Source organism: Seriola dumerili, unplaced genomic scaffold, assembly GCF_002260705.1.
Source record: "Seriola dumerili isolate Sdu_G_001 unplaced genomic scaffold, Sdu_1.0 BDQW01000216.1, whole genome shotgun sequence".
Classification (NCBI taxonomy): Eukaryota; Metazoa; Chordata; class Actinopteri; order Carangiformes; family Carangidae; genus Seriola; species Seriola dumerili.
In genome coordinates this window covers 2028720-2051456 of record NW_019174471.1, presented here as the reverse complement: position 1 = coordinate 2051456, position 22737 = coordinate 2028720, and the positions used below count along the sequence as shown (strand labels likewise).

At 43.3% G+C, this 22737-nt stretch overlaps 1 protein-coding gene across 1 annotated transcript in view; it reads left to right on the top strand.

Moving 5' to 3' along the window:
* The window catches only part of LOC111228221 (supervillin-like), a 72158-nt gene that overhangs the window by 26964 nt on the left and 22457 nt on the right, over window positions 1-22737 (top strand). Inside the window, exons 9-19 of the mRNA XM_022754045.1 lie at window positions 588-628; window positions 6572-7293; window positions 8687-8721; window positions 11095-11159; window positions 11698-11834; window positions 12527-12622; window positions 13010-13334; window positions 15162-15684; window positions 16984-17143; window positions 19391-19523; window positions 21734-21787. Coding sequence (XP_022609766.1) covers window positions 588-628; window positions 6572-7293; window positions 8687-8721; window positions 11095-11159; window positions 11698-11834; window positions 12527-12622; window positions 13010-13334; window positions 15162-15684; window positions 16984-17143; window positions 19391-19523; window positions 21734-21787 — 2291 coding nt within the window. The remainder of the gene's footprint in view (window positions 1-587; window positions 629-6571; window positions 7294-8686; window positions 8722-11094; window positions 11160-11697; window positions 11835-12526; window positions 12623-13009; window positions 13335-15161; window positions 15685-16983; window positions 17144-19390; window positions 19524-21733; window positions 21788-22737) is intronic.

The window sequence follows — 22737 nt, the reverse complement described above, 5'->3', positions numbered from 1 at the left end:
GTGCACACCTGGGTCATTTTTTGTCTCTTTTGTTCATTTCTGTGGGCAGAACTGACTTGTGTTCACTCTCTGTCCTCTAGTTACAGTCCAGCGGTATGGCGTTGAGGGATTCGAAAGCTCAGAAATGCAGCCGAAGGCTCCGGAGCGACAGTCCAGAGCTCGATGTAGGCCTGACCCTCAGTCCTCAGTCCACACAGAGCCAGTCTACAGTTCAAGCTCCACCACCAGTGGCCCAGAGCTGGAGTCCAAGGCTGAACGAATCGCCCGCTACAAGGCAGAACGGCGCCGGCAGCTGGCTGAGCGCTACGGTATCGCCTTAGATCAGGAGCCGGACTTGGACTATCCCTCTCGCTACACCCGCACCCAGAGGGAGTCGGAAGGCTCGGAGAGGCAAAACAGAGAGGCGTCTGTGGGGGAAGAAGGGAGAGACATCAACCTGACTTCTTACACCAGCACCTCAGCCACCAGCCCGAGGTCCGGACACACAGCACACCACCAGGGCCACGCCGACCCGGGCTACGAGATGGGCCGCACCAGGGTGGACTCGTTCTCAGAGAGGGAGAGGCTGATGAACCTAGAGAACCAACGCAGGGCTGCTCCTCCAGAGCCGCCGTCCTCCTCCTCATACATGGATGTGACATCACTGTCCTCAGCTGGCAGGGGGCCGGCCAGGGACTATCCAGTCACAGGGATGCCACCCAGTTCACCCAAGCTGAGCAGGCACCCTTCCCTCTCCTCACCTAAACACGGTGCGTCTCCTGGAGACCTCTTCATCGAACAGCAGGCCCACAACATCCTCAGCAGACAGGGGTAAGTAGCTTTAATTGCTCTTCCTTCTCATTTATCCTCCTAAGTTGCTCTCCCCAGTAATCTAAGATTTAAGAGACAGAGTTGTTGTTTCTGTAAAAATGTTCTGTATTTGATATCTCATCAGACTGTTCCCTTCAAGGGTCCAGATCACAGCTTCCCTTCAAACCCATCCACACACGGTTTTCAGCATGGTTTCCATGTGGGCCAGAACACTGCTGTATCATCCTCTTTAATAGATGGATTGGCTGTGACAGTGTCATCCATCAGACTGACTCTCCCTCCTCTCCCTCCCTCCATCTCTGTCTCTCTTCCTCTTCTCATCCACACGTGTCCAAGGTCGTCCTGTTGGCAGGACTGTGGTTTCATACCAGGTCAGGCCACCTGAGCTTGTTCTGGAACCACCTCCCACTGAGGCCGACAGCTGGACTCGCAGATTAATACAAAATGTGTTTGGGCTATGTGTCTGTTCCAGAGGTTTCAGGTGGATCTGTTGAGAACAGCAAATTGCTGCGCTTTTTTAAATTCCCAAAGTAACTCTGACTGGCCAAGTTGTTGCTATTTTCTTATGGAAGACGTTTTTCCAAGTCTGCTGGATGGAGTAAACCACCAGCTCTGCAGCCGATCCCACATTCTTAAAGAAAATTGCTCCTATTTGAGCAGCTCACCAACACTGACAGGAAGGACAGGAAGTGGATCCCTGAACAGACAGATTTCATTACATCCATGCACTCATCCAGTTATTATTACTCAAATGATACGCAGACTGTTCACATCCATCACAGTTTATAGACGGACTTCCTGGTTCAGCTTTGACTTTCTGAACTGCATTTGCCATAAGTGTGTGTGTGTGCACCTACGTCGCATTTATAAAGAGGGAGAATTGGGCGACTGCCCAACGGCCCCCGCTCATTAATGGCTTTTTGAAGGCTTAAGATCATCTGTGTGGAAATTATCACGTGGTAATTTGATTACTTTTTGGTAATATACACCAGTAAAACACAATAACAACTGAAACGATAAATGCCTTAACATCTAGTTTTAGTACCTTTAACACTTTAGTGGAAGTTATTTTTGCACGTTGCATATTCACAGATTGACAGACAAACCTGGAGCAGGGTAATGTTCCAGCTTATAGCAACACAGGTCAGTCNAGGAGTCACTCAGTGGCACGTGCTTCATGCTCCCTCCAGGGCTGGTGGGTTAATTCGGCCGGGGCTCGCACACACACACACACACGAGATTAAGCCAAAATTATACTTCCCCCTACCCACGTAATTTTTATCTTCTTGTAGTCCATGTCTACATTTTTGACCAAATGGACTGTACGAGCAGACCTTCACATCAGTGTATGTAGACGTCCAGTTTAGTACAAAGTGCATGTGCGTTCACTCAGTGCATCAGGCCATTAATTACCACTTTTCACTACTTTGTGGTGGTGATGTCCTCCTGTTCCCAGATCACAGCATTTCCTTTGGTCTGTGTGACGTTACCTGAGCTGAACCAACAGACAGAACTACACAAATAACTTATGATCTGATTTTAAAGACCTCAACAGACACAAATGTTTCTTATCCTTAAGTGCTTGTCTGAAGCAGACTCATTGCCGCTGCAGAGGATAAGCACTGAGGAGTGTTTTGGCTCAGCTGATAGCACAGATTATATCAGCACATGCACCTCTTTATGTTCCTTAATTCTAATGTAGCAACCCACTGGCCCAGCCCAGGTTTTGACCAGGCTGTGGCCTGTAGTGTGCTGCTGCTGCTGCTGCTGCTGAAGACCAGATGAAGATGATTTCACTATCTGTCTCTGCTCTTGTCTTCATCACCCCCACCCTCTCTCCATTCCTCAGTCCCTTAAGGTTTTAAAACTTGGCCAGTGTGTGTGTGTGGAGCAAAGAGGGTGTTGTGTTACTGGGCGGCTCAGTGTGACTCCACAGATCACATCTCTGGCCCACAGCTGGGCCTGATCAAGACCAGTGAGGCCTGAGATCTTAGAAGCATCCTCTTTACCTCTTCTCAGGGTATCTGTGGGCCCTTCAAAACCCCCAGACAAGATCTCTGACATCAACTGTTAAATATTAGAGCAGTAAATACTGTGAACAAAGGTCATCCTGTTTTTAAGCATCTAATGACCTTGAGTTTTAAAGTTCATTATGGACCTGGAAACTGTGTGTTTCACCTTGCACAGTTAATGTTGCTTAAAACTGGTCTTTTAGGATTCTGTCAATCGTCAATGTGGCAACATCTTCTTTACATTGCTCCTGGTGGTGTATAATCTGTGGTTATTTATTCTTTACAGTATGAGAAATATACTCCTAGAACAAGATGATCTGTCCCATTAAATAGAAAATAAAGCTTTCCCTCTCTGATTTATCATTTTAATTTTGCAGAATTAAGTGTTTTTAAGGGGAAAAAACCAATGCTCTCCCCCGTGACATTTTCTTAATTATATGTAGCACTGGTAAACTGGCTTTGCTGTAGTGAGAGTTCACAGAAGAGGTCTTTACGGGTTGGACCTGATCCAACAGGGACTCATGGAAAATCTACCTTGACTCAATGCGCATGAATAACCAAGAGAATCAAGCCATAGGGGACCGGAGCACAGCCAGACCCAACTCGAAGTAGATTTACTTTGAGCTTCGGATAACTAGACCTAATCCAAAATGCTTTAAGCAACAACATGATGATATTGTTATTATTGTTGTCATCATTATCATAATTATAAAGATTTTTAAGGGCAGCATCAGACAGGAAACAAAGGGAGAGACAGATATATAACATGCCATCCAGGTCCAAGGCTGGAGTCCGATATGTCACGTGCCTTAACCATTCAGTTTCCAGGATGCTGATCCTGCAGTAATGGTTATCATGTACCATGTGATCAGGACTGACCGCATCAGACTGGGTATAATTTCGGAGGTGGTTTGTTTCCCCTCAGATATAACTCGTTGTCTTTGGCCTTGGTAGCAGTAAAAAGATTTTGGATTTCTAAATGCTTGGAGTTGAACTCTGACGGAGCTTAATGAAACAGTTCAGGCTGTTTATCTTTATTCAGCGTCAGAGAGCCTGGATGACTCATCTGCCTCCTGGCTTTGTTGGAGTGAGATGGCATTTCCTCTGAAAATCTGCTGCAGTAGATAAGAGCTCAGTTAGTTAGAAAGCTACAGTGATGATGCATTGATAACATAGTAAACATGTAAATTCTGCTTTAGTAGCAGTTGCTCTTCATTTAGCTATATGCAAGTTTTGCTATCGCTACATAGCTAACGTTAGCATTAACAGCTGTTTACTTCACAGTCTTACCAAGAGCTTCAGCCATTGTTGCGTTTACAAGACAAGAGGATCAGCGCTACTTCTTCAGGGCATACTGGACGCTCCAGTGACTCTGTATCGGAAAATGGCGAGATGGGCCAACTGGGCTGGGGATAGCTTGTTAGCATGCTAACTTCAGTAGAAGGAAAGAAGAGTGAAAGGTTGATTTCCACCACTGGAGACAGGTCTTGGCGAGTAAATTAATGAAGTTTGATGCTGAACAGCTGTTAAGGCTAACGTTGGCTATGTAGCAATAGCAAAACTTACAAATAGCTCCTTTTAACAAGACTGTTATTGTTCATATTTTATAATATTTTTTGTGTGATGCGTGTTCCAAAACCATAATAACAATGAAATGCCTCACCAGGGAGTTGAACTTGTATTCTGAGTAGGATCCTGCTGATGACCAAGCCCGTTCTCCCTCTGGTCGAGCTCAGTGTGAAGTCAGTGGTGTGTGTAATGTAGTAATGTGCCTGTGTGTGCTCCAAGAACAGAGCTCAACGTGAAATCTAGACTATTACTCACCCACTCAATCACTCACTCTCATGTCTCCTGCCGGGTTTCCATTGGCACAGTGCGAGAGCGATGCTCAGCACTGATTGGTTCCTCCAGACTGATGCTGAGGGCGACACCCACTCCCTCATCAACTGGCCATCGAGGTACACCCAGGCTGGTTGTGTCTCCCCACCTGCCGTGTTCCCATTTGGCAAAACTTACCAAAAACCCATCAATGAGCAGTGCTTCTTAAACTGTGGATCAGGACAGGACCAAATACTTTTGCCTTCAAAACCTACATCAGTAATCTTTCAGGGTGAAACTGCGTTTGCTCAGTTTGGGTCCTGGGCTGATCAGAAGACACACAGATGTTTAAGAAACTCTGCTTTTGAGCTTTGAGAGTCGGCTGACATGACATCATTCATCATCCTCATCATTGTCACAAGCTCCTGTTGCCTTTGCTTTGGACAATAACTTCATCCCCCATGCATATGTTGCTGTGTTCAGTTTAATACCCACGTGAAAACAAATGTTAAAAGGAACATGTTACTAATGAAGGACAAAACATTGGCTAGTGATGCCGCAGTATTACTTCTGTAATTCTGACCTTACATCAGTGACTATAGGTTCGGGGCCTGTGTTTGTATTAAGAACAATCCTCTCAGTTCTTTTCTTCTTAAATACAATAAGAGTTATGGTAACAATACTAAAACTGATGTTTATTGTTAGATTCATCATGACTTGAATATCTGCAGTGTCCATCACAGATAATCATGTGCTTGGAAATCATAGAAAAAAAGACGCTCCTTATAACTTTAGATGTAGTTTTCTGCAGTTTCACAGTAATCCAGTGATCTGTACATCCATGGTTAAATTACAATTATGAATTACTAATAGCTGATTATACATACTTTTAATGGTGCAAATTTACCATGTAAACAAATACAGGCCAAATAAAGGGGCTTTATGTGTAGCCCTTAGCTAATCTAATGTCTCCATGGCAGCATTATACTTCCTGCTTGTATCCCACAGTGGAAATTGTTCGAAAACTAAGCCCATGATTATCCCAAACAGAAGTAAGAAAAAGAATAACAATAAGAGCTCATATACAGATATGTGCCCTTTGTTGAAAATCTGTAGCAGAAAACTCAGATTGGATAAAACTGCCCAATAAACATGTTTAGTACAACTTACATGCGTATTGATAGTGTGTTTCTAAGTAGCCCAACATTTTCTGAAAATATCAATACGTCATATTCATATAATGCTTAGCCTGTAAATAAAGGCAGTGGAAAAAAAGGCAGAGTCCAAAATCATTAATTAATAAAATCATTAGATGCAGCTACTTTCATGTACCTTGACTTAGGAAAGTGGTTATTTATTTTATTTTTCTCTTTTCTCAATCTACAAAAATACAAACTTCTTAGTGTGTCAATATTTCATGTTTTAGCAGCTCAAACACACGAATGTTTCCCCAAATAAAATGAGGCAAATAGTTTAAACTTATCAAAGTTATGATTTAGGAAATGTTTGAACAAATGAGACTAAAAATCTGAACAAGAATTCTACGTCAACTTTGACAACTTTCAGTATTTGGAGACATATCGGTTATTTTTCAAAAGGTACTGAAGTTTGATGCACAGGCCTCGTATCAGACAGGAGAAAGAACCTGCTCCCCCCTTCATCGTGAAAGGTGTAGACACAAAGTTTCATCTCGATCAGAGCAGGAGTTGAGTGCTGTGTTTGTTTGCCTTTAAAAAAAATCATCTGTATGAGTTTAACACACTGTATCTGCTCTTGTCGTACGAATGTTAACCAGCCCTTTGTTTCCTTGAAGAATCAGAGTTAGGGAGAGGCTGGCCAGGGACGAGGGCCGCCAGAGGAGCCCAGAGCTGGGAAATGTTACAGAAGCCCCAGTATACCGCAGACAATTTCAGCACCAGTCCCAGACCCACCCCCACCATCACACCCAGGCTCAGCTCACCCGACCTGGGCAAGCTGGAGGACAAGAACTTGTTGGTTACCCCAGCTACCTCTCCATGGCCTCTGGTCCCACCTGCAGAGGCGGGCAGCAGCAGCAGCAGCATCAGGCCCAGGAGGAGGAGACTGAGGAGACGGAGGATGTGAAGACAGAGGGCCTCCTGAGGAGTAGGAAGGCAGTGCTGCCCTCGGAGATCCGCCGTAGGGAGAGAAGCATTGAAGACCCACGGAGAGGAAGAGGGGAAGAGGACACGGGGATGTCCAAGGTGCAAAGCCTCAGGCAGCCAAGAGAGGCCGAGACAGAGGATGTTGGAAGAGACAGACACAGAGGGAGAGCCAGGTGGGACGAAACTGAGCACAGCTCCCGTCTGCAAGCAGCAGAGAGCAGGTCCAGAGAGAGGGAAAACCCCTTTTACATCCCCAAAGGGGTGCCCGCAACTCACATCCAGCCCAGAGCGGCACATGCAGGCGCAGGAAGCTCCACCTCCAGCACCGCCTTGAGCCGCACCGTGTCAGACGCCATGGAGCCCAGTCAAAGGAACCTGCAGCACCAGACCCACGACCCTCGAGAGCTCAGGCAGGGTGAAGCGTTCAGCAATGGAGAGAGTCACCAAGACTCCCGGGTGTCTGTGGCCCAGCTCAGACATTCCTACATGGAGAGCACCACCACCCCTCCAGCCAGGCGCAGGAACGAGCTGTAGGTGGCAAAGTGAAACGCTGCACCGCTGGCTGCTAAGGAGCTGATACTGGTGCTTGTTACCTAACATCGGCTGGCTACTGAATGACTAACAAGCAGCTGAGTGTGGAGTTAACATCAAAGCACAATGACTGTATTGCAGAGTTTCTAATCTGTAGAAATGGCGTTCATGCATTAATCACCTAACACTAAGCCTCCTGCAGTTAGTTTTTTCTAGATTTTTTTGGCGCTGTGGCTTGTTCAGTCACTACCTGCGGCCAGTGAACATGTGCATGCTTTAACTGTTATTAAACCTGCATGGCCTCGCTCACATACTTGATTTAAAAACCAGGGGTGTGACTGAATAATCGAACTTATCCCTCTGCTCCGAAACCATTTTTGCTTCCCGTCCCTCTCTATCTCTCCCTCACTTTACTGTATTTCCTCTTTCTTTTGGGTACTCTGTCTGTCGGTCCCTCTCCTTGGGTGGCCCCTGCAGTGAGGTTGAAGGGGACAGGGCACCTGCGGGCTACGAGGCCCCTTGGAGAGGGGAAAGGGACAGGGGGCGCAGGCCCCGGCAGTATATCAATCCCGGGGAGAGTAGAAAGACCTCAGAGAGGTTTAGGACTCAGCCCATCACGTCTGCTGAGCGCCAGGAGACTGATAGGTACTGCTCTGGACTCAAGAATGCATGGCTGAGAGTGAGGAATGCTGGGAAATGTCCATAAGATCATGCATGTCAAAGAAATCATGAGATATTGTTGATTTTTATCACATTTGATGCACATAAATGCTGATTCTAATCAGGTTTTGATGCACTATCCTGAGTAATCTTAAAGTACATGCTGTTAGTGAACAATAGATATTTCTATAGCATGTAGCAAAGTCCTTAAGCACATTAATACCATGAGCTGGATCACACACACACACACACACACACACACACACACACACACACACACACACACTCTCTCTCCCCTTGATTTTGCCCCCTCACTCTAACAACATTAGCAAACAGTGAAGCTTAAAGGCCAAAGGTCCCTCTGATTGGGCCTTGGCAGTGGTCATCACATGTGACCATACCAAGGAGGCATGAATTGGCCTTTGTTGGAAATCACTGAGACCATGGAACTGAACGGACTTCTGTAATGCCGTCTAATTCTCCGTCTTAGTCTGCTTTACTGGACTGTTTCATTTCTGCTGCTAACACTCGCTCACCGCCACTTTCCCCGCTCAGCAGAAACGACCGATTCTCACTGCATCTCCTTCGCCTCCTATGTGCCTAGTCCTTTTTCTCCTTCCTGTCCCTGACACACCTCACCACGCTTTGATTTCACTGTGTTATGCATGGTTGCACGGACATTAAGAGATTTTGCTGACTGTCTTTTCTTTTTTTCTGTCTGTGCTTTTAAAGGTCCTGTGTGAGCACAGATTTTGCTTCCGCTGAAGGTAAGTTGTTTTTTTTCCGGAACGTGTCTTGGCAAAGATTTGAAGGTTTATAGAATATAGTATATTATAGTGCACTATAGTATTATTAAGTATACATTCGAATGCAAACGTGTTGATGTATATGTGTATAGACATTTCTGACACAGATTCTCCAAACACATCTACTGTGCTGTAACAAACACAAGTAAAGCTTATGAACTACTGTAACCTCTGGACTCCAGTGTTGGAGAAGTAATTGATTAAGCATGACTAGCTTTAAATAATCAGCATGGAATTATCAGTATGTGTTTGACCAATGTGTATGCGTGGCTGGGACTATTTTCAGTTGCATTATGTTCAATGGAATATTTATAGTGGTAAAACTAAGGCATTGAATAATATGGGCATATTTTTTGTTTCATGGCATCATTTCGACATTAATGTCGTATTTGGGCTCTTTAAAGGATGAGAAGCTGACTGCCCTGTGATTCACAGATGCAGCACAGCTCTCTGAGTAAATTGAATTTCATCAGTCTTTTGTCTTGGGACGGGCTGAGCTGATGAGATTATGGTGATGCGAAAAACAACCAGTGAAGTTTATGCATCAGCTGAGTGTTTCAGTGTTTAGAGAGATATAATTTTCAGTCCATACTTTAATGGTATTAAACAGTATCTATCCGTGATGTGTACGTTTACCAGTCAAAACAACACAATTGATGTGATAATCTGGAGCTTCACAATTGTATTCAGACACAAATGACTAAAATGTGACTTTCCAGTGGCTTTATTTCAAAGCTCCAAGAATAGACACGAGGGTGGAGGCCAAATGATTCAAATCTTTTTAAGGTCTTTTTTTTTTTTTTTTTTTAACAGAAAAGCACATAGAGTTTATGGAGTCATTACTGGTGCTTACAGTAGCATAACAGCACAGCAGCACCACTGAGCGCAGAACCAGCTCATCTGCTTCTCATAAGCACAAACTTTAGCCGGGACACTTCCTGCACTGACGAGAATTAGAGGGAGCAGAGCTCAGCACAGCGGCGTCAGTCAAAGGGAATAGTTGTTTGGTGATGTCATGTCATGTGTCCTGCAGAGACTGTGTGTGCGTGTGTGTGTGTGTGTGTGTGTGTGTGTGTGTGTGTGTGTGTGTGTGTGTGTGTGTGTGTGCGCGCGTGCGCACGCACGCAGCAAAGTTTCTCACACCTGTCTAGCTCTGCATAGTCTCCTCAGTCACAGGTTTAGTGGTTTATCTTTGCTCCCAGCGATGAAGCCAGATGCAGCTGGTGGTTTTGATAGCGATGGTGAACAGAGGATTTTAATCACTTTACACTTACGACTTGTTGCTTAGAAAAGAGAAAGTCGTCTTTTATCACAATAGATAAAATATTTCTCAGACGCGACAAGTGCAGTCTTGTTGAATCTTGCAGGAGTTTTGCACTTCAGTGTATTTGCTGTTGTGCAGAGGACGTCGCAGTCAAGTGTTTAAAACACCATATCTCATATTTACACTATGAATGTCATGCAGTTGATTTTGCACCAGTTTCATGAAAATCAGGTTTTTCCATAAAATATTATTTGTGGAGCAAAAATAACTGTTCACTAAGCCCCGCCTCCATTAATGACTGTTTCTACCCTTGTCAAGCTTCACATTCTCGTACAGTATATACATGTAGTTTACATTGATCAAGATGGCAGAGCTACTGCTCAAAATTCTTAGTATTTCTATAAACAATGGGTCCTGGATTTCAGAGCGACATAGACTAAAGCAGGCTTTTAATTTCTAACTGATGAACTGTTGATTTCAGCACCTCTAGCTAGCCAGCTAATTAATCTAACACTAGCTCCATGAGTTGGTTGAAAACAGACTTGTTTTAAAATTAATGAAAAATGGTCTTAAACATTTTCTCTCTTCTGATTAGTTACACAGGTGTTCTGATAAAAAAATAAAAAAATAAAACCCCGTTTCATAAGCCCAGTTAACCTTCATGGCATCATCTACCAAGAACTGGTTCAGGGTTAATACTTTTTTTTTTTTTTTTTTACACTTGTGCTCAGAAACATCATATAACTGTATCACAGGATATAAGTAATACCCTCCATGATGACTAGACTCACATTTATGCATAAAATCAGTGAATTCCCCGTTTGAAACCCCTTTAATGTTTTTATTTCTCCTTAAGTAGCCTTAAGGTGAAATGATCATATTCTGCCTCTTTCTGACAGCATCACATCTATTCTGTGTTGGATGGTTCCAACATATATGATGTCGACACTCTGTGAAATATTAAAACCCAAATGCATCATTTCATCAAATCAAAAGTTATTGACCATCATTCTTTATGGAGAAGTTTCTAATATCCAGATGTCTTCTTCTCTAACCTTCTCGCTCTGCAGCTGATGAAGAGAAGCTGGATGAACGGGCCAAGCTGAGCGTAGCAGCCAAGCGCTCTCTCTTCAGGGTGAGCTTCAACTTCAATCAGCTGTTCGTCCTCTCGCTTCTATAGATTCTGGCTCTGGACAACGAGGAGGAACGTGCTTCCAATCAGTGGCGGGAAATTGACTCTGTCTGATTTTTTCCTCTTCTGTCCTCTCATCACTGTGAGGACTCAGAGCTGAGAACTTGTAGATACTCATGATTGAGCTTGATCTCGGGCAGGGATCAGACTAAAGAGAGCATTTTATTGCAGAACATTTCACTGCACATCTGTGAAACTGACCCCAAACATGTTTCAGCTCAAGTCAATAGATACTTAAACTGCCTGAGAGCTTTGATATGATCTTAATGAGCTAATTCTTCTGTCTTTAGTCACTGTTATGCTGATTTCTTCAGCTGTTTATCTCCTCCAGTAGCCGATTCAGTCGCTGTCACTTTCAATGCTAATATTCCTTTGTTGAAGTCTGTGAAGCTCATGTTTCAACAGTCGAGAGTTAACTCTGACGGTGAGGTGAAATATTCCATCGACTTGTAAAGAAAATGTAATAAATGTTTCCATCCAGGAACTAGAGAAGAGCATTGATGGCGGAGCTCCTAAACCTCGATCCAGGAACGCAGCGGTGGACAGGAGACTGAGGCGAACCCAGGACCGATCCAGAACTCAGCCCGTCACCACTGAAGAAGTAGTCATCGCCGCCACGTAAGTCTCTGCTTTGCTTCTCATGTAACTCTTATGAAGGCAAGAAAGCACATCAGTTCATTTTCCCAAAGTCATTCCTTTAAATCAAGTACACCTAACATGCTTTAAAGGTTCAGTGCACCCAAATTACCAAAAAAACCCCATTTTTTTACTTATCTGTATTTTGCCATCCAAACAGCTGCTTTTATTTGTCCATGTTTTCAGAGGTCAGTTCAGATTATCCAGCGGACCTTTAGTTTTGTAAGGAGTAAAGTTTCTGTAGGATTTTTTTAATTGTGGGAACCACAAATTGAATTTCACTCAACTGTACTTTATCACATAATGCCGCAACATTTTCTCATTTTCTGTACCTGATGACTAATCTGTCATATTTTCTGCTCTGCACATGATTCAAAATTTCATTTGCGAAACTCTCCCTGAAATCTGAAATGAAATTTTGTTCTTAACCTCCAGACGTTCTGTCAGACCACTGATGTATTCACTGTCTCTTCTATAACATGCTGTAAACTGCAGCTCCATTAGCTTCAGTTATTCTTCTTCTTCTTCATTTCATCACCTGGTTCATTCCCTCTGTCACCTGTGTGTGTGTGTGTGTGTGTGTGTGTGTGTGTGTGTGTGTGTGTGTGTGTGTGTGTGCGTGTGCGCGCGTGCGTGTGTGTCTGTGTCTCTCTCTCTCCCCTTCACCACTGTAGCGTTCCCTCTCATGTGCCACAAACGGCGAGTGTTCACACTGCTGTAGCTCGCATCCCTAGCCCCACCCTAGTTTGCAGCACTGTCCCACCGTACAGGTACACGGCACATACGTGTGTGCACGGGTATGAATACCAACTTACAGCCAACCTGCAGTGTGTGACTAACCTGTTTACTGCTCATTCACCACAGCACAGTTTTCTTGATGTTTTGGTGCCCTCGTGTGTGATCGGAGGAAACGACACGACTGAATTACTGACTGATTCAGACGACTAGAAGGGTTGAACTTTGTCATCGTTTTGTTTGCCGTGGGCATGACTCACTCCGCCTGTGTTTGCCCTTTCTTTAAATCGGGTGTCGCACAGCTCCACATTGCTGTCTGCCATGTAGCACGCCACTTTCTAGCTTGCATGAGTTCCCTCCAAGCTTACCAGAAGTCTCCCTCTCTCCCACCTCTTTCTCTCTTGGATTTCATCCTCCCCCAGCCTGCAGGCATCCTCACAGCAGAGCGCCGCCGCCCAGGAGCAGGCGCGGGAGGCGTGGTTGATGCAGGATACACAGGAGGCCCAGGGCTCCAAGCCGGTGTCCACGATGGAGGGAAAAGACCAGGGTCAGACTCAGACTCAGAGTCAGGGTCAGGGTCAGGAGGAGCCAGACCTCTGCACCCTCAGCCTGGCAGAAAAGATGGCACTGTTCAACCGGCTGGCTCAGCCTCCAACCAGGGTTACCCGCACCAGAGGGGACACGCGCCAGCGCAGGTCCAACGCTCGCTACCAGACACAGCCCATCACACTGGGAGATATGGAGCAGGTATGAGAGGAGCAGGGTAATATGCAGTTCAACCAGACAAATAACAAGATTTTCTAACCACATATACTTTCTTTCTCTTTAAAGAAAACAGGTAAAAAAAATGTTCGAAATCAAAGTGAAGTTAACTGGATATAGCTCAAAATCCAAAATTTGCCTCAGCAGGCTTTACATTGTCTTTACATGACTTACAGCATCCTCTATCTTTAGACCCAATATTTAAGACCAGGAGAAACTCCTCTAGACATAATGAAACAGAAAAAGAAAGAAGTGTGGGAAGAATAAGAACCCCCAACAAAAGGAACAGAGGAGGTATCCCTCCTCCAGGATGGACAGATGGGCAATAAGTGGACTTTAAGTGGGGACAAATAATTGTGAGAAGTAACTGATCAGACTGTGGAGGTTGGAGATGTAAGCTGGTATAGTGTCTTCATTTTACTGGTAACCAGTGCAGGGAGACCAGTGCATGGGAGATATGATCTCATGAGCCAATCAGAAGAGAGGAGGCTCTTAGCCTCTCTTTTGATTGGCTGACTGTTTTCTGAGTGATCCGATAAAAATATAGCAGATTTCGGGTAAAACTCTCAGAGAAACCAAATCCTGCAGGGCTGGATGGTGGATCCAGGTGGGCGGGGCTTGGGGAATGGCTGAGAGCAGGGACCTTTTGTGACATCACAAAGTTCCAGAAGTCCTGACGGCTGGTTTTAAGGCTCAGTTTCTGAATACAGGCTGTGTGCATTTCTCTGTGGACTGAGGCTTTGATACTTTCACAGTATTGATATAGAACCTAGACCTGCTTTATAGTAAAAAGAGATGTTGACATCTACCACAAGTATAAATATTACGATACAAATATTAAGTATAATAAGCCAAAGAGTTTCAGACAGTTGAAATTTAAATTATTATTATGAAAATCGAAAATACATGAAGTATTGCAGCTTGTGCGTGTTTCTGCTCCAGGACTCCTCAGACATAGACATCAGGGATGAGCAGGAGTTGTGTGACAGCCCAGTAGAGCACCTACAAGTAAGGTTCCTCTGAACAACCACTGTGCATTTGCCTGAGACACGGGAGGCTGACGCAGCTGGAGCACTCTTCTCAGAAATGCCCGTACATTTCTGAGAACATCATGCTCTGTATGGCATCTCTTTTTTTATTTATTTTGGCCCATCTCTATGTTGTATGATTACGAATGTACAGTGCATGGCCGAGCTTCTGATAAAGGTCTGACTCAGCTCTTCATCATCCCACTGTGTCAGTGATGAGGCTGTGATGTGTGGATGGATGACGCTGCCGGCCGTATTTCAGCTTGAAAGACGCCTCTGTGGTGCAAGAGAGGAGAACAGAAGTAGTTCAGCTCTTGTTCACGGACTGAAAGCGGCCGTTTGTCATCAGCTCAACCAGCAGCCGTTTCAGGGAGAAGAGAGAAAACTGAAGTTAAAGGAAAAAGAAGTTAAAGGACGAGTTTTCTCAACAGTTTAGTTCATTCCATGGATGTTTACTGTTGCTCATGTGTTTCTCAACAAAAATATAAGGTTTGTTCTTCACATGTTGATACTTGTATTTAATGGTCATAAGAGAGTGTGTCTTTTGGCTAAAGCTGGTTGCATTGTGTGTAGGGGGGGTTTTGCTGGCATGGCTTTGTGATGTGGGCTGCAACTGACCGGCGAGATAGGCTGCCCTTTGATGCTCAGGAAGTGCAGTGAGTCAGGCAGGCGGTGATTAGTCAGCGTGATTCTCTCTGTTTTGTGCGCGTGTGCACTTTTCCTGACCTGTTTCTCAGCCTCTGTGGCAAACTGACCCACTTCTTTCCACCTCCCTGGTCCACAGCTTCAGAATGGTGCAGGCTCTCGGTTCGGACACCTCCCATCTTCGTCGTCCGCCTCTGCACTGACGGCTGGGGGCACAGTGTCCACTGACCACGCTGGAGACATCCACATAACCAGAGCACCAGCAGCGCGGGTGGAAAACCTCCCTCCCAGCTCTGATAGGTCTCTGCCCCCTCAGCACCCAGACGGCCCGGCCTGGATGTCCCAGGACTCCGTGGACCACCAGAGGTACCGAAGCTTGCCCCAGGGAGAAGACCTGGGCGGAGGGAAAAGGAAGCTGCCCTCTCCTGAAGGATCAGTCAGGCAGGCCACTCTGCCACAGCCCCATACTGGAAGAGAGAGGAGGGGGGAGGAGGAGGAGGAGGAGGAGGAGGAGTTTGAGCAGTGGCTGTCCAGAGGGAGGGGAGAGGGGGCCGTGCAGAGCTCAGAGAGCCACATGCTGCTGGAGAGGCAGGAGCAGAGGGGGTATCTGAGGGAGGAAGGACACTACCCTGACATCCAGAGGAGCGGGGTCGTCAGCGGAGGTAAGAGAGGGAACTGAAATAGACTTGAACAAGGTTGTTTTTTTTATTTTTATTTTTTTAACTTTTTTCCCGTGAACTTTATCTTTTTCAGAAATTACAAATTACATTATTTCACCGCCTTTCCAACGTTTGTACCATATCATACTTTGTAAGGAATTTTAAACCAAATCTACTATGAAAATTTTTTTTGCATTTTTTGCAAAATGCATGAAAAAACAGATTTTTGCAAGATTTAATATATATATATTTATATATTAAATCTTGCGAAAATCAATTTGAGAAATTGAAAAGTGGTTGTGAACAAAAAAAACTAAAGTGATGTTTTTCTAAGAGGATGAAGTGGGCTTTAAATATTTAAAGAGCAAATTATAAGACTGAATAAACCATGGTTTTGGTTTCAGTCAACAGCCATTTCTCACTCAACCATATTTCCTGTGTGTTTGTGTGTGTGCGTGTGCGCGTGTGTCATCTGTGAAAAGTTTACGTTCAGGTTTGTGGTTTTCAGGCTTCCGTTTTGTCTGAGCTGCAGCAACTTTGAACCAGACACGTCGACCGTCTCTGTGTCGGTGTGGAACTTATCGGAGAGAGTAGAAATTCAGTTTTATGCACGACAAAGTGGAGAGGGGGCAGAGTGATAAGAGCAGTATGGACGCACAGACAGAGATAAAGCAGTAGTGAATAGACAAGAGAGCTCCAATGCTTGTACAAACCAGCGTGAGTGATTTGATTTGAGCTGTGACAGGGACCTTTAAAGCTGTGAAAAGTGTCTGCGCTGCTTCTCACCGGCCGATGAGAGCCTCTTGGTAAGAGTGAAAATCATTTGTTCTCACGCTGCTGTTGCTGCTGAGTTTCCTCTCTGAGAGCGATGACCGTATTTTTATGTAAACCTTTGTAGACATGCACTTTTAGGAAGAAGGTGTTTATTTAAAGGTACTAAATTGGACACATTTAGTGTTTTATTTGAAGTGTTGATCTATACGAAGATATATTTGTGGTTTTGAGAACTGCTTTGTTGTGACATCACAAAGTTCCAGAAATCCTGACGGCTGGTTTTAAGGCTCAGTTTCTGAATACAGGCTGTGTGCATTTCTCTGTGGACTGAGGCTTTGATACTTTCACAGTATTAATATAGAAACTTAGAAGACATGGACATGGAAATCTCACTTTATACAATATGGGATCTTTAAAGTGGTGTAGTCATTCCTCAGCAGTCCATCCACAGTGGGAATCTTGTTGACATCAGTGCAGTCATTGAGTCTACTCACTCCTTTGTGTGCCCTTGTCTGCTCATGTTCACAGAGCTGGTGGCAACATCCACAGCAGCATCTGGTTTGGCCAAGACTGTGTGTCAGCCTCCAGCAGCAGAAGAGGACACATACACAGACGACCTGCTTCAGCCTGAGGAGGGAGACGAAATGAGCGACATGATGACGGCCAGACACATGTCCATCAAAGAGAGGTGAGCCTGGTCAGCTGGGGTTTATTCTAGGCTTGGTTTAAAATACTCTCCTTCTGGATCATTTGGTTGGTAAATACAGTCAAAAAAAGACTAAGGCTGAGGGAAGAGAAGTTTCCCTCTCCTCCTCTGTGGGTCAGATGGAGACAGAAAATGAGATCATGAGGACACAACAGAGTGAGTTAGTTGGTTATTAGTGTTTTATTTTAGGCCACTGCTTCTGTGCTGCTCCAAAATGAGGAGTAAGCTGGATACGGAATAGATGGACTAAACTTTAGTGCATGAGGCCACAAAAGCTAATTTAATGAGATAATTAGATATCCTCTGTAGCTCATTAAATGCTAAAACTAATTAAATGCTCAAGTGTTTTTTTTTGCGTTTTTTTGTTACTGTCCACAAATCCCATGAAAGACAAAAACCAACAATGTGTTGGTTCGTCACTCAATACTCGAGAATAGTATCATCTGCAGATTAATACACATTTGGTGTGTGTGTGTGTGTGTGTGTGGGTGTGTGTGGGCGTGTCAGTCAAAATAAACATAAAGGAGTGTTTCATCCAGGCCAGCACTGTGGCTCACTGGTGTGTATTTTTTTGTAGTTTTTGATCAACAGTGAATTTCTGTGGCCCAGAGGAAGAAGACATCAGGTTGTGGATGCAAACAGACACACAGTACTTGTTGGTATTTTCCGTAGTGGAAATTGTACAACTTCTAACCGAAGCTCAGTATTGGATTCCTTTAACGAATGCAACAATTGCATAAGTCCAGTTACGTCACAGCCTCTGGTTTGACTGGCGATCACACTCGCACTAAATTGATTGATGACATAATGGAGTTACATGTAAACTGCTGTTAAAGGGTGTGTGTGTGTGTGTGTGTGTGTGTGTGTGTGTGTGTCTGTTTTATCTGTTCCACTCTGCTTGTCGCACTCTCCGGTCACATTTTTCTTCCTTCAAGTTTTTATTTTTTTTTTCCCCAGTTTCAAAGTATTTCACTGGAGGCGGGATCTGTTTCCCAGTTGCAGCTGTTGACATCTATTCACTGTTACTTTCATTCTGTGTCTGGCACTGTGGAGAAGCCCCTGGGGCAGAACAGGACGTACCCTCACTGGGTCACAGAGGGGGGTGGTTGTAAGAGGGGCAGAGGGCACTGCCAACACCCTGACCCCTCCCTTATGGCTGTCTGCTCCCTGTTTTGAGATGAGAGCTCAATAATTGACCCTCTGTTCTCGTCCCACCATAGAACACTTCAGTTTGTGATCATACATGTGTATTATATGTAATCCCAGTTTTCCTCAACTCCATATTTAAAACACTGTAAGTCCACATAGTGATTCTATGTCACTGTTTTGTCTAAATTACCTTTGGCTAAAATAAAACCCATCTTTTCTGTTGCTTTAACTCCTTGTGTAAACCAAAGCTCGTCACCGTCCCAGCTCCACTTACACTGACTGACGTCTCTAAGTGATGTTTATGTCTAATTGCACTGTAGCTGTCACCAGTCTGTTTATCCTTGGTGCAGCACTGTATAGTATTTCTGACTGTGCTGCCTGCTAAATGACACTCTGACCGCCTCTGCTTAGTGTCTGTTATCGTTTCTGCAAACTGTCCCGTAGATGAGACGGTCACTGACTGCTTACCTTGTGCAGCAGTCTGTCTCTCTTCATTTCATGCACTGTTATATCACAGACATGAAAGAGGTATTGAACTTCTCATCTAATTTTTGGCAAAAAAAAAAAAGCGTATTTCTCAAAATGTCCGACTATTTGTTTAGTTACGTAAGTTTCATACCAGCCCCAGAACTTGATTTCTGTTGTAACAACAGCAAAATTTCCTTGACTAAATTTGGAAATATTATTACAGTGGGGTGTTGGCATGGTGCTAGTGTCAGATAAAAGCCACAAAACGTGGGTTTGCAAACAGAGGGTTTTCATTGTGCTTCCTCTTTGTTCTCAAGTGAGAAGTTATGGTTTTTAAATATCAACATCAGTCTCACAATTGGCAAAAATGCAGTTGAAAATCTTTTCTTGTAAGTCATTTATTCAATTTATAATTTTCATCTAAATCATAAATAAAGTTTCTGGTTCCCATTACCCACTTTTTTTGGTTTTGAGTCATGTGAATCAGGATTTTGAGTGAAGTGCATCTCATCCCGTCTTCCTTCAGCTTACTGAATATTTGAGCAGTTTTCTCCTCTAATATGAATTTCACATTAACGTTTCCCCACTTTCTGCCCTCTTCTTTGCCCCCAGAGTTGCCCTGTTGAAGAAGAGCGGTGAGGAGGACTGGAGGAACAGGATCAATAAGAAGCAGGATGTGGTGAATGTTGCCGTGGGTGAGCAGCACACTCAGCTCTGGGAGGTGGAGCAGAGCTTCAAGAAGAAGGTAACCACCTGATCTGCACACTCACAGCCAAACACCACAGACAGGCCTGAGACAGTCTGTTGTGTCTGTTGCATCGTGTTTTTCATGACTGTATGCTGCATTCATGTCAGGTTAAAAGAATGATAGTGTCCCACTTGAACTTCTTCCTACTTATTAGAAGCTGTCAAATTGTGTTTTAAATTCCCATAATGGCGTCTTCAGACAAGTTCAAACACATAAACACTTCCAGGGAGCAGCTTTTAACTGTCACTCCATCACTTTATGCCCATGAGACTTGAATGCAGCACTAATAAAGTGGCAGCAACATGCCACTGAGGTTTCCGTAATTTGATTTGAAGCATTTCCTGTATCAGCCTCTGATGTCAGGCTCTTCATTAAAGAGGTTTTTTTTTCATCTTTTGCTGAAATGTAACTCTAAAGTCAAAGAGCTCAGAACCGTTGATTAATCAGCTCAGGTAACAGGTAGTAACAGTTTAGGATATCTCTAAACAGAGAGGTTGTGTATTGTCCATGTTTGTGTCTTTGTCTCTTTCTTCTCCTCTGTCTCACAAGCTGTTGCATGTTTTTGTGCTTGACCTGTATCAAGAGTTCATCTGCATTTATTCCATTCATGACAATAGAACATACATTTTACTGTAGTATCTGGTCCATTTACATTTTTTATGGTGCATGCTGTTTTTATTCCTTAGATATAGAAATTTATGGCTGCTGATATTTAATGAAATAATTCAAGTAATCTGAAGGAAATTGATTGAGATTTCAATTTCCACTTGTGTTTGTATAATTTATGACAAAAAACGTAATATGACATAAAAATGATAGTAGATATTAAAAAGATTTAATAAATTTGCAAATGAAAATACATAATAGCAAAAGATAATGAAATTGAATATGGTTTCAAATAGGCTGATAATGTGCACCCTAAATTTGAAAATTAAATTGCAAACTTTACATTTGAATTTATTTAAATTTCTTATATTTTAAGTGTATAAAGTGACCATGTAAATGAAATAAAAAAGGCTATTTCAGTTTAATATTAATTATAATCAGGCTTCATTATCCATAACAGTCATACAGCATGCAAACACAAATGGAAAATTTTATTAAAGTATTCTAATAGTAGCAGCTGTAGGCTTCCATACTTATTTTCAGCTTAATTTTCTCTTGAGTATCAGTATTTGTTATGGTTGTTTTGATTAGAGATGATCAAGATTAGAGTAAATTAAGATGAATTTAAAAGCCTGATTTTGCCTAAATTACTGAAATATCAGAGAAAGGTTATTTACATTGTTTGACTAACCGTCCAGTGTAATGTAGCCTCTGTATTTTGTCATGCCTGGCTTCAACCTTCATTTCCAGTGGACTGCATGTTGCATGTAACCTTTCATTCTTCTGTTTGCCTTTGTCTCTGCTTGCATGTCCTCTTACTTTAAAAAAGAAAGAAATAAAATAAATGTCATTTCTTCCTCTGCATGTTGAGTGTGTTTCTGTGTTGACCTCCTCGCTGTGTTTTTGAAGGGAGGGGTGGGGTTTGACGGTACATGTACCTCTCTGTTTAGACGTATTCACAACAGCTACCGTCCACAGCTGTTTTTGTTTCCAGCTGCTTATCAAAGTTTGTTCAGCTCGGCTCGACGGCTCTGTCTGCACACATTCTGATTTCAGGTTTTCAGGTCACTGAAGGTCAGGAAGAGCTTTGCTTTGACTCTGGTGCCTTTTTGAATGATGCTTTTTTTCCCCTACAAATCACATGATGTTTTTAATCAAATCAGTAAAAATAAATGTTCATGAGATCACTATTAGAGATCAGGACAGCCGATGGTCTTGTTTTCATCCTCCCATTCATCAGAGCCAGTGGACACAGTTCAGTCAGGTCCCTGTTGTAAATTAAAGAAGAGCAACACTGAAGATGAGGCCGACACAAAGAGGAGTGCAGTCAAACACAAGCCAACAGCAGAGCGAATAAAGACTCACGTTGTTTCAACCAAGGGACACAGTTTATGATGGAAGTGCCATTCTTGATTCGTCACACACACTGTTGATGTTTTCCACAAAACTAAGTACATAAAGGAGCATTTCAGAAAATGATGTATGAAAAAGGTTTAAGGACTTTTAGGGAGTGGATCAGGTGATTATTGGTCATGGTTTTACCTTCGGGACAACACCTTCAGAAAACATGTCCCTTCTCTCCTGCGGCCGCTTGTCTGTAGGACGACGAAGCGCTGATGATGATCGATGAGTTTGCTGTGTCCGACCAGCTGTGGGTAAGGCCAGTGTGCAAGGCCGGAATCTCTCTCTCACACACACACACACACACACACACACACACTGCAGTGGTATTTATCAAGTGCATTTAAATTGGATTAGTGATCTAAACTGAATTTCCAGGCTGCTAATACACTGTCTTGATAAATGCACCATTGTTTTTTGTGTGTGTGTGTGTGTGTGTACTTGTGGTGTTACTGGTGGTGGTATTGTGTGTGTGTGTGTGTGGGTGTTTCCCTTTACATTTACAGTGATGGTTTTGTATTTATACCATGTGCTTCTCTAATTCACCTCTATTGTGCTCGTTGGCTTTCAGAGGTTTTCTGTGTGTTTAAAGTTTCACATTGATCCATCATTTGTCTCTAATCAACATAACTTTACTGCAGATATTTACTGGTAATGTGAGCTGTGTATGGAAGCTGGAGTGGGACAATAATCATTTATGTGACTTCAGGGGTTTAATAACATGAAGAAGAGTTTACTTTCTAATAATTCAAATATTACATATGATCAGTTTTATTAAAGCCAATTATTAAGTTCAAGCAGATTAAATATCTTAAAATTTGACTTTTTAGGCAAAAAACAACAACAAAAAAAACAAATAAAAATGAGCTAAATCAGGTAACAGTGGCTAGCTAGTGAACATTTAGTAGCTAACTAGTCAAGAGCTAAAAGCAGAGTGAATATCAGGCTTGCATCCATCAGGTGCCCAGAAACATGACTCAAACTGAACCATAATGTTGCTCTGTGTCTGCTGGATGTTCAGTATAACTAGGCAACTATTTCCTAAAACAGTTGCCATAAAAACTTTATAAGTTAATAATATGCTTGTTAATAATATGTTTTTGCTGCCCTCAAGTGGCCAAAAAAACTCAAGTGATATGATTTTAAAATAAATGTAGTTTTCTTCACTCAAATTAGATGCTTGGGGTGTAGGAGGCTTTAAAAC